At 44.0% G+C, this 12,751-nt stretch overlaps 1 protein-coding gene across 3 annotated transcripts in view; it reads left to right on the top strand.

The window, feature by feature from the left end:
- Positions 1 to 1,371, top strand: part of agxta (alanine--glyoxylate and serine--pyruvate aminotransferase a) — an 11,713-nt gene extending 10,342 nt beyond the window's left edge. For all 3 annotated transcript variants that reach the window (XM_042322882.1, XM_042322880.1, XM_042322881.1), the window contains exons 9-11: positions 179 to 274; positions 579 to 707; positions 1,037 to 1,371. In XM_042322882.1, coding sequence (XP_042178816.1) covers positions 179 to 274; positions 579 to 707; positions 1,037 to 1,144 — 333 coding nt within the window. In that variant the 3' untranslated portion in view covers positions 1,145 to 1,371. The remainder of the gene's footprint in view (positions 1 to 178; positions 275 to 578; positions 708 to 1,036) is intronic.
- Positions 1,372 to 12,751: the final 11,380 nt, after the last annotated feature.

The raw sequence follows: 12,751 nt of genomic DNA on the forward strand, positions 1-12,751 counted from the left end.
TCTCTCTCTCTCTCTCTCTCTCTCTCTCTCTCTCTCTCTCTCTCTCTCTCTCTCTCTCTCTCACACAGATATAAGATCATTGAAAATGTAAACAGGAATATGTTATAGCAGCAATGGGCACGGTAGGTGTGTTTTAGTGATGATGACATGACAGACCTGTGTCTCTACTCTCTCCCAGGGTCTGGAGAACTCCTGGCAAAGACACAAGGAAGTAGCAGAATACTTCCATGAAGGCCTAGAGAACATGGGCCTCAAACTGTTTGTGAAAGACAAGGTCAGTATCAAAGACCTTAAAGAGATTTACTGTAAACTATTTACTGTAAACTATTTAAAGTACAAATGAAGAAAAAAAAACATTCAATAATTTAGCTACACATACAGTATAACCTTATTCTGTGTTGTAACAGAAGTATGTTAAATATATTGCAGACTGCCATATGCTTTACTGTAAAACAAAACCCTCAGACCCCTTAAAACACTCCTTTTTCCATATGTTTTACTCTAAAGACCCTGAGGGAAAACAAAACCCTCAGACCCCTTAAAACACTCCTCTCTCCATTGATGGTTCCATTCACCAGAATGCCAGGTTGCCCACGGTCACCACTATAGTAGCACCCCCTGGATATGACTGGAAGGAGATCACCAGCTACATCATGAAGAATCACAACCTAGAGATCTCTGGAGGACTGGGACCATCCGTTGGCCAGGTGAGTTACTTCAGGGCCCAAAAAAAGGTTGAGAACCAATGAGTTAGAGGACTGAGGCCGTCTCAAGCCAGGACACAGAATGGACTACTGCTGCTTCCTAGTTCTGGATGAGTTACCAGTCATAGTAGGGAGCAGGGGGGTACCTTTGTGAACCTTTATGCATTGCTTTGACAATGGGGTTTAAGTAGCTACGATCGTGATCATCAGCCCTCTTTACTTATCATAACAACCATTGTCTACTGCTGCGATAACAGGTTGGTTGTATGGGCTCGACCACGCCTTCTCCTGTGTGCAACCGGCTCTCTGACCCATCCCGTCTCTCTCCTCAGGTGCTGCGTGTGGGACTGATGGGGGGTAACAGCAGCAAGGCCAGTGTCGACATGGTGCTGGAGGCCCTGAGAGATGCTCTCAGATACTGTCATAAAAGCAAAGTATAACATGGCTCAAACGCTTTCATAATAGCAAGGTCAAAGTCTGGATCAACATTGTAAACATTGTCTCATTGTCTCTGGCCAAACATGGCTAAAACACTGCCACGAGAACAAATTATAACATGGCTGTCTAAAAGTCAGTTTAAAGTCAGCTTTGATATCAGGGATGAACAATTAATGTAATGGAAACTTCTAATATGTTGAATAAAATAAATAAATAATTTTTAAAAAAACAATATGATTTGTTTGTTACCTCTGATTCAAGTGTTTTGTACACTTCTAATCAAATACATGTTATGTGATTGTGTGTTTTCCTTTCATTTGATAAAAAACAAAGCAATGTTCTCAATGCTTTCAATGTTTTAATACATTTTTTGTCGCTCGTCTTCCAAAAGTGTAATAATATTCTGTCGACAGTAGATTACGCCCTCTATTTACACAAGTGCTACTTACATTTATCTTGAAGAAGAAGAACTATCCAGATGTGGAGCCTCCGGACGTTCCTTCCTTGTTGACGTTTTGCACAGAAGCGCGTGGAAGTGTTCCAGTGTGTTATCGGTTCTTGGGGGGGGGGCTTTTAGTTTTGTGAGTTCCCGAACACTGGTACAATAGCTATAAGGATACATTCGTGCACTATTTAACAATGACATGCCGAAGAGGAGCTCTCTGTCATCGACAAGGCAGTGAAAATGACACCATGTAACAAACTAGTCCAAACACTGCAGGAGAGCGAACGATCCGTTTGAGACCAAGGTAAAACCAGTTTGAAGTTGGATATTCAGCGGATTTTCGGGCTTTCAAACCACTTGAGCCAGAGACTCCCAAATAAGTGTCATGATGTTGGAAAAATTGCGCACAACATTGAACAGGTCTTACTTTCACGATGTGGACATTAATTCGCTTTCCAAATCTAATAAACATGTGGAAATGTGAGCAGCATTTTGTATTCCTAGTGGAATTAGTTAGGGAGTGTAAACAAAGTACAAACTTTTTTACATTCGAATTTCAATAGCTCCTTGGTCATGTGACCTACTGACTTCAAACAAGATTCAGAATGTACACTTAGTGGGCCAACACATTGCACACCCTTTAGTTTGTCCATTTAAAATCTCACAAGATTTTACATACATTTTTCAAACTTCCTAATTTGTGACCTACTGACCTCAAACTACTTTCAGAATGTCCACGGACTGGCGGAGATGGGCGCCTCGAGGCGTCCAGTGCGGTAACGTGACTGATCCCGGAGAAGCTGGCAGGAGCCCCGGGGAGAGTTCTCTTTTCTTTGTGAAGGGCATAGCGCCCCGAGAGGGGGACCCAAGCCCTGTAAAGCATTGCAGTTCCGGCAGTGTCCGGTAAGCTCTCACTGGCCCTTGAAAATCCGGGGGTGAGGGTGTAAATCCTTCTTGCGGATCTCCCCATTCCTGTTCACACTGGGTCTCCGGTGGGTCGTATCAGCCAGTGCCTAGCAGCTGACTTAGAACTGGTGTGGACCAGGGGAATCCGACTGTTTAATTCAAACAAAGCATTGTGAAGGCCCGAGGTGGGTGTTGATGTGATTTCTGCCCGTTGCTCTGAATTCAATGAAGCGTGGGTAAATGGCAGGAGTAACAATGACTCTTAAGGAGTCCTGAGCCTTAGTAAGGGAGATAACGAGGTAGCCCTCTAGCAGGGCTCTTCCAATCCATCCCTGTATGCCATCTGTTTTCAGATGACGCTAACGGTGCAAACCAAACGGGAGTTACCTCGGTACTAGTCGGTACGCGAAGAGAGTCCTGCAGATGGTGACGGCTGTTGATCGTTAACAGGAAGGTGTCAGTCGGTCCTGGAATATGGGGCTTTAGGTCAAGCATGAAAATGTGAGGGCGGTTCTACCAGACTCAATGATTTGCTGCGGGGCTCTTGTTAACAAAATCCTGACCTTGACAGGAAGCCAATTAGAGAATGATGGCTCGAACGCATCCCTGGCTTTGGCGGGGGGAGTTTAGTCCTGGGAGATGGCAGATAGTGTTACTGGCATCAGTCTGATCACAGAGCGGCTGTGGTGAAACTCACTCGCTGCGATCTATTGAAAGACAGCCCTCGATCCAAGCGTTTGTCGGGGACGGAAGGCATCTTCCTCCTCCTCCTTCTTCTTTACTTACAGGTTACCAGGTGCACGCAGAAGGGCCAGAGGTCAGACACAGAATGTGAGCGAGGCCAGGCAGGCAGGTAGAAGGCGTAAGACATTGACATGGGGCTCTGGATAGGTAGGGGGCTAGGTGGTGGTCGCCCATCCGCCCGGGATCGTCCTCTGGTGAAACTGTGAGTCAGGTTGGGACTCGCTGTGGAAGTCAAAGGGTCACCAGGTGCACGAGGAGGCCTCCATCAAGGCAGGGGGCACTCAGAGTCCGAGCATGGGCGGCCGGACTCGGGGGCCATGGAGGTTGGAGTGGGGAGTCAGTCGCTGAGTGGAAAAGAGGACGGGTGACCAGGTGCAGAGACTGTTTCGGATTACCGGGTGCACGTGGTTCCTGACAGTGGGAATATAGATGTCTTAGTGTCTGGGGAGGGGTGCTTAAGTGTGGGTGTCCTGGTTCACCTGGTGGGCAAGGTTATGGAGATGGCTGAGAGACGCGGAGATGGGTGATGCCCAGTGAGAGGGGCGTTGACAGGGTAGGGAGAGTAGGTGTGGAGGTCTGTAGTTCCAGGGAGTAAGCTATACACTCTCAGGCCCAGGGAGAGGGTGGGCAGGGAGTGTAGGCCTTGAGGCAGAGGTCACCAGGTCAATGGGGGCCAGCCTGGAAGTCAGGAAGGCCCCAGGGAGAAGGCCCAAGTGAATTGGTGTGTGAGTAACACTGTCCTTCAGGGGAGCAGAGCAGGCAATTAATGTAAAATTGTGTGAGATGAAAATGGACAAACAAAAGGTGTGCTACATATAAGGCTACTCAGTGGATATTCTGACAGCTGTTTGAGGGTTGTAGGTCATAAGACTAAAGAGCTATTGAAATTTTAATATTGACAAAATGATCTTAAAATCTCATGAGCTGCCAATGGACAAACAAAAGGGTGTGCAATGTGTAGGCCCACTGAGTGTACATTCTGAACCTTGTTTGAGGTATGTGGGTCACATGACCAAGGTGCTATTGAATTTCAAAAATGAAAATAAATAATTTAAAATAGTATGAGATGTAAACCGACAAAAAATAAGTGTGTGCAATGTGTGTCTATGCCATCGGGTTAGCTAGAACCAGTTTTGAAAGCTTTAGGAGTAAATGGTTAAAGAGCTATTAAAATTTGAAAAATTTGATTTGTCACTATGTTGACGGTCCCTAACTGCTGTTGGCGGACGTAAGGAAAACTACAGGCGAATATCCGTTGGATATCCAACCTGAATCTGTCTTTACGTTGTCCAGTTGAGATGATGCCATTCCCCGATAAATCGACTTTAGCAAAGAGACTTAAAGGGATATATATATATATATATTTGTTTAGCATGTTAGACTTCATTTTCCACTTTTAGTGTTGAAGCATCATCCAGACAGTTGTTTAGGTCAGAGTTACATGCCTGCGATTTATTTTTCTAGTTGCTTGCATAAGCCATATAACGTTAGTGGTAGTAGTCTGACTCAATAGCAAAAGAGTTATTTAAAACGTCCACCACAAGAAACTCTACAGACATCTGTTTTTGAGCTATACACGCATGTCAACATCAAAACACTATTTCCACTATTACAAGCATAACCCTATGATCACTTGGCTACATAGCTGATGCCTGCTGGACTGTCCATTAATCACGGTACTCCATTCGGTTTATTTTTTGTTTATCTGTCGGCCCCAGCCGCGAACTCAGGCTCCGTGTGTAGTTAACCGACCCTCTCTGCCCATTCATTGCCATTTTACCTGTTGTTGTGTTAGCTGATTAGCTGTTGTTGTCTCACCTGTTGTTTTAGCTAGCTCTCCCAATCAACACCTGCGATTACTTTATGCCACGGTGAATGTCTCTCTCAAATGTCAATATGCCTTGTATACTGTTGTTCAGGTTAGTTATCATTGTTTTAGTTCACAATGGAGCCCCTAGTTCCACTCTTCATACCTCTGATACCTCCTTTGTCTACCTGGTTAAATAAAGGTGAAATAAAACTCCAACTGTTTACTTCCTGTTTTGCCCATATCTCAGAAGTCCTTTCTACATCACTACCACATCTGCACACAGATACACTGAACAAAAATATAAAACGCAACATGTAAAGTGTTTCATGAGCTGAAATAAAAGATCCTAGAAATGTTCCATATGCACAAAAAAATCTTATTTCTCTAAAAAGTTGGGCACAAATTTGTTTACATCCCTGTTAATGAGAATTTCTCCTTTACCAAGATAATCCATCCACCTGACAGGTGTGGCATATCAAGAAGCTGATTACACAGAACTGTGTCGGTGGGGTTCTTGTATGAGCAGGCATAAGCTAAGGACAACAAACACAATTGCATTTTATCGATGGCAATTTGAAATACACAGAGATACCGTGATGAGATCCTGAGGCCCATTGTCCTGCCATTCATCCACCGCCATCACCTCATATTTCAGCGTGATATTACACAGCCTCATGTTGCAAGGATCTGTACACATTTCCTGGAAGCTGAACATGTTATTCCATGTCCTGCATATTCAACTGACATGTCAACCATTGAGCATGTTTGGGATGCTCTGGATCGACGTGTACGACAGTGTGTTCCAGTTCCCGCCAATATCCACCAACTTCGCACAGCCATTGAAGAGGAGTGGGACAACATTCCACATGGCCACAATCAACAGCCTGATCAACTCTATGTGAAGGAGATGTGTCGCTGTATGAGGCAAAATGGTCACACCAGATACTGACTGGTTTTCTGATCCAGGCCCCTACTTTGTTTTTAAGGTATCTGTGACCAACCAATGCATATCTGTATACCCATTTATGTGAAATCCATAAATTAGGACCAAATGAATTTATTTAAAAATTGACTATTTTCCTTATAGTTATAAAAAAAAAACACTGCTGCTTGTCTCGTGTAGCCTCCAAATTCCACAGACCCTGGTGCAAGGCCGACCAAAATTGAGTGTTTGTGCTATTCTGATGCCAACACTTGAAGAACTCTGCCGAAGACACTGATGTCAGTCACAGCAGATCATGCAGATTTCCTTATCAACCCAGGAGTCATTGAAAATGCTTTTCCATCAACTGAAAAAAAGGAACCATGCCCAGAGGGACCAAATGGGCAGCTGTCCAGTAAACATTTGAAATTGAAGTTATCAATAATGTATACATATCAATTTGAATGTATTATGTTTCCTATAATGATCCCATATTGATATTTACCCGTTACATAGTCACTATTGAAAAGTTAACGGACGAGTAATGCAATCCTGCGTCGACACCATCCTTCACCTTCAGAAGATTCAAGGAGTCTGAGGATTTGCAAGAATGTATAAAGATTGAACACCCACATATGGAATCATGTAGTAACCAAAAAAAAGTGTTTATACAAGTAAAATTATATTTGAGATTCTTCAATGTAGCTACCCTTTGCCTTAATGACAGTTTTTGCACACCTTTGGCATTCTCTCAACCAGCTTCACCTGGAATGTATTTCCAACAGTCTTGAAGGAGTTCCCACATATGCTGAGAACTTGTTGGCTGCTTTTCCTTCACTCTGCGGTCCAACTCATCCCAAACCATCTCAAATGGGTTGAGGTCGGGTGATTGTGGAGGCCAGGTCATCTGATGCAGCACTCAATCCCTCTCCTTCGGGGTCAAATAGCCCTTACACAGCCTGGAGGTGTGTTGAGTGATTGTCCTGTTGAAAAACAAATTATAATTTCACTAAGCGCAAACCAGATGGGATGGCGTATCGCTGCAGAATGCTGTGGTAGCCATGCTAGTTAAGTGTGCCTTGAATTCTAAATAAATCACAGAGTGTCACCAGCAAAGCACCCCCACACCTCTTCCATGCTTCATGGTGGGAACCACACATGCTGAAGTCATCCATTCACCTACTCCAAGTCTCACAAAGACACGGCGGTTGGAACAAAAAATCTCAAATTTGTATTCATAAGACCAAAGGACAGATTTCCACGGCCTAATGTCCATTGCTCATGGTTCTTGGCCCAAGCAAGCCTCTTCTTATTATTGCTGTCCTTTAGTAGTGGTTTCTTTGCAGCAATTTGACCATGAAGGCCTGATTCACACTGTCTCCTCTGAACAGTTCATGTTGAGATGTGTCTGTTACTTGAACTCTGTGAAGCATTTATTTGGGCTGCAATCTGAGGTGTAGTTAACTCTAATGAACATATCCTCTACAGCCGAGGTAACTCTGGGTCTTCCGTTCCTTTGGTGGTCCTCATGGGAACCAGCGTCATCATTGCGCTTGATGGTTTTTGCGACTGCTCTTGAAGAAACTTTCAACGTTCTTGAAATTTGAAATGGATTGACTGACCATATCTTAAAGTAATGATGGACTATCGTTTCTCTTTGCTTATTTGAGCTGTTTTTGCCATAATATGGACTTGGTCTTTTACCAAATAGGGCTATATTCTGTATACAACCACACCCGTGAAACTCATGAAGCTGGTTGAGAGAATGCCAAGAGTTGAAAAGCATTCTAGGTGTAGCTGGTTGAGAGAATGCCAAGAGTGTGCAAAGCTGTCATCAATGCAAAGGGTGGCTACTTTGAAGAATCTAAAACATATTTTGATTTATAACACTTTTTTTGGTTATTACATGATTCCATATTTGTTATTTCATAGTTTTGATGTCTTCACTATTATTATACAATTTAGAAAATTGTAAAAAATAAAGAAAAACCCTTGAATAAGTAGGTGTGTCCAAACTTTTGACCGGTAGTGTACCTGGACCACCTATTGAGATGTTCCTTTTGTTAAGGAAATCAGGTGTTCAATTAGATGAAAAAATGAGACTGGAGTCGGACTTTAAAAGGAACTCTTGGCACTGGTGAAGGCCCCTCTAGAGAAGGTGTATCTGACCCCCAGACGGATCCCCTGCTCCAACGTGTCCTTCATCAGAGGCCTCAACCACTTTTGTTAATTTCATAGTTTTGATGTCTTCACTAATATTCTACAATGATGAAAATAGTAAAAAATAAAGAAAAAAAACCCTTGAGTCAGTAGGTGTTCTAAAACTTTGGACCGGTAGTGTGTCATCAGCAGTGGGCCTTTTCCCTTTAGTTTTCTCATGTTCCTCAAGCAAAAGGGGGGGAGAGGGGTTTGATGACATCACAAGGTCCCATCAGACCAACTCCTTGAATACGCTTCTCCTTCAAGTTTGCAGTTGTGTAAAAAAAAAATGTTGTACCCTTTAGTGTGTGTACTTTACTGTAGTTATACTTGGGATATCAGTTTAACAGGAAAAGTAGTTTTTTTAATACTGGAGGACATCTTTTAACCCAATGAGATAGATCCAACGCTAAGGTAAAGAGTCCAGCAACAACCAGCTGTTACAGTAGGTCTACCGGGTTTCAGTCTGGGCTGGTGTATGATGCCTGACGTGGGGCTGCCGAAGCCGGACGCTCCTTCAGATCAACCCCTCCGAGGAGGAGGAGGAGGCCAGCGGAGACAGTTTGATATGACATGAGACCAGCGTTCCTTCAGATCAACCCCTCCGAGGAGGAGGAGGAGGAGGAGAGCGGAGCCAGTTTGATATGACATGAGACCAGCGTTCCTTCAGATCACCCCGAGGAGGAGGAGCCAGTTTGATATGACATGAGACCAGCGTTCCTTCAGATCAACCCCTCCGAGGAGGAGGAGGCCAGCGGAGCCAGTTTGATATGACATGAGACCAGTGTTCCTTCAGATCAACCCCTCCGAGGAGGAGGAGGCCAGCGGAGCCAGTTTGATATGACACGAGACCAGCGTCTTCCAGAAAGCCATACAGCAGAAAGTTTGAGCAGCTGAGGAAGGACCCCTCTGTCACAACTGGCAGATACAGTGGCTCGGGGGAAATTTGGGTTGTGTTCAATAGGTACAAAGGGGATAAAAACCCTCAAACTGAGCGAAACGGGGAGGTACTATTGGAACTTGTCCAATAAGAAGCCCTCAAGTTTTGCTACAGTGTGTACTAATGAACACAGCCCTTGGTTTCCATTCTTAATTCAACACAAGTAAATTAAGTCCTCCTGTGGATCAGTTGATATCGATTAGTCATATTCTTGTCTTTCTTCTCCTAGGTGATTGATGTGGCCAAGGACATTGAAGATGTGCGCACAGACATTAACAACCACAGTGTAAACGCCATTAATGCATCAGAGAATGAGCCTATCAGGAGAGCTGTGGAAGTGAGCTACCTGGGTAGTGTTCATTATGGCACACTGTAGCAAAATATTTGCAACAGAAAAATAAAGTGTTTCTTATTGGACAAGTGTTTCTTATTGGACAAGTCCAGGTAATCCCTCCCTGTTGGGGCCCCACAAGGGTGCGTTCTGAGCCCTCTCTTGTACTCCCTGTTCACCCATGACTGCGTGGACATGCACGCCTCCAACTCAATCATCAAGTTTGCGAACGACACTACAGTGGTAGGCTTGATTACCAACAACGACGAGACGGCCTACAGGGAGGAGGTGAGGGCCCTCGGAGTGTGGTGTCAGGAAAATAACCTCACACTCAACGTCAACAAAACAAAAAGGAGATGATTGTGGACTTCAGGAAACAGCAGACGGAACACCCCCCTATCCACATCGATGGAACAGTAGTGGAGAGGGTAGTAAGTTTTAAGTTCCTCGGCATACACATCACAGACAAACTGAATTGGTCCACCCACACAGACAGCATCGTGAAGAAGGTGCAGCAGCGCCTCTTCAACCTCAGGAGGCTGAAAAAAATGTTTCTTGTCACCAAAAACACTCACAAACTTCTACAGATGCACAATCGAGAGCATCCTGTCGGGCTGTATCACCGCCTGGTACGGCAACTGCTCCGCCCACAACTGTAAGGCTCTCCAGAGGGTAGTGAGGTCTGCACAATGCATCACCGGGGGCAAACTACCTGCCCTCCAGGACACCTACACCCCCGATGCTACAGGAAGGCCATAAAGATCATCAAGGACAACAACTACCCGAGCCATTGCCTGTTCACCCCGCTATCATCCAGAAGGCGAGGTCAGTACAGGTGCATCAAAGCTGGGACCGAGAGACTGAAAAACAGCTTCTATCTCAAGGCCATCAGACTGTTAAACAGCCACCACTAACATTGAGTGGCTGCTGCCAACACACTGTCAATGACACTGACTCAACTCCAGCCACTTTAATAATGGAAATTGATGGAAAAAATATATCACTAGCCACTTTAAACAATGCCACTTAATATAATGTTTACATACCCTACATTACTCATCTCATATGTATATACTGCACTCTATATCATCTACTGCATCTTGCCTATGCCGATCTGTACCATCACTCATTCATATCTTTATGTACATATTCTTTATCCCTTTACACTTGTGTGTGTATAAGGTAGTAGTTTTGGAATTGTTAGGTTAGATTACTCGTTGGTTATTACTGCATTGTCGGAACTAGAAGCACAAGCATTTCGCTACACTCGCATTAACATCTGCTAACCATGTGTATGTGACAAATAACATTTGATTTGTTTGTCTGTTTTCTTCTGTTTGGTACCGAATTAATGTGACCCTGGTGTCTAAGGAGCAGGAAGCCCAAATGGAATATATCCTCTTGAAGAGAAAGATCACACACTGGCCTCGATTCCATCTGACACTGCCTGTACACAAGGAGAAGAGGTCAGAGAAGGGAAAGGACTTGAATATGAAGAGAGGTCAGAGAAGGGAAAGGACTTGAATATGAAGAGAGGTCAGAGAAGGGAAAGGACTTGAATATGAAGAGATCAGAGAAGGGAAAGGACTTGAATATGAAGAGAGGTCAGAGAAGGGACAGAACTTGAATATGAAGAGAGGTCAGAGAAGGGACAGACTTGAATATGAAGAGAGGTCAGAGAAGGGAAAGGACTTGTTGAATATGAAGAGAGGTCAGAGAAGGGAAAGGACTTGTTGAATATGAAGAGAGGTCAGAGAAGGGACAGACTTGAATATGAAGAGAGGTCAGAGAAGGGAAAGGACTTGTTGAATACGAAGAGAGGTCAGAGAAGGGAAAGGACTTGTTGAATATGAAGAGAGGTCAGAGAAGGGAAAGGACTTGTTGAATATGAAGAGAGGTCAGAGAAGGGACAGACTTGAATATGAAGAGAGGTCAGAGAAGGGAAAAGACTTGAATATGAAGAGAGGTCAGAGAAGGGACAGACTTGAATATGAAGAGAGGTCAGAGAAGGGACAGACTTGAATATGAAGAGAGGTCAGAGAAGGGACAGACTTGAATATGAAGAGAGGTCAGAGAAGTGAAAGGACTTGTTGAATATGAAGAGAGGTCAGAGAAGGGAAAGGACTTGAATATGAAGAGAGGTCAGAGAAGTGAAAGGACTTGTTGAATATGAAGAGAGGTCAGAGAAGGGAAAGGACTTGAATATGAAGAGAGGTCAGAGAAGGGACAGACTTGAATATGAAGAGAGGTCAGAGAAGGGACAGACTTGAATAAGAGAGGTCAGAAGAGAAAGGACTTGTATGAAGAGAGGTCAGAGAAGGGAAAGGACTTGAATATGAAGAGGACTTGTTGAATATGAAGAGAGGTCAGAGAAGGGAAAGGACTTGAATATGAAGAGAGGTCAGAGAAGTGAAAGGACTTGTTGAATATGAAGAGAGGTCAGAGAAGGGAAAGGACTTGTTGAATATGAAGAGAGGTCAGAGAAGGGAAAGGACTTGTTGAATATGAAGAGAGGTCAGAGAAGGGAAAGGACTTGTTGAATATGAAGAGAGGTCAGAGAAGGGAAAGGACTTGTTGAATATGAAGAGAGGTCAGAGAAGGGAAAGGACTTGTTGAATATGAAGAGAGGTCAGAGAAGGGAAAGGACTTGTTGAATACGAAGAGAGGTCAGAGAAGGGAAAGGACTTGTTGAATATGAAGAGAGGTCAGAGAAGGGAAAGGACTTGTTGAATATGAAGAGAGGTCAGAGAAGGGACAGACTTGAATATGAAGAGAGGTCAGAGAAGGGAAAGGGCTTGAATATGAAGAGAGGTCAGAGAAGGGACAGACTTGAATATGAAGAGAGATCAGAGAAGGGACAGACTTGAATATGAAGAGAGGTCAGAGAAGGGACAGACTTGAATATGAAGAGAGGTCAGAGAAGGGAAAGGACTTGTTGAATATGAAGAGAGGTCAGAGAAGGGAAAGGACTTGTTGAATATGAAGAGAGGTCAGAGAAGGGAAAGGACTTGAATATGAACAGAGAGAAGGTCAGAGAAGGGAAAGGGCTTGAATATGAAGAGAGGTCAGAGAAGGGACAGACTTGAATAGAAGACAGAGAAGGGACAGACTTGAATATGAAGAGAGGTCAGAAGGGACAGACTTGAATATGAAGAGAGGTCAGAGAAGGGAAAGGACTTGTTGAATATGAAGAGAGGTCAGAGAAGGGAAAGGACTTGTTGAATATGAAGAGAGGTCAGAGAAGGGAAAGGACTTGAATATGAACAGAGGTCAGAGAAGGGAAAGGACTTGAATATGAAGAGAGTTCAGAGA

Source organism: Oncorhynchus tshawytscha, linkage group LG06 (assembly GCF_018296145.1).
Source record: "Oncorhynchus tshawytscha isolate Ot180627B linkage group LG06, Otsh_v2.0, whole genome shotgun sequence".
Taxonomy (NCBI): Eukaryota; Metazoa; Chordata; class Actinopteri; order Salmoniformes; family Salmonidae; genus Oncorhynchus; species Oncorhynchus tshawytscha.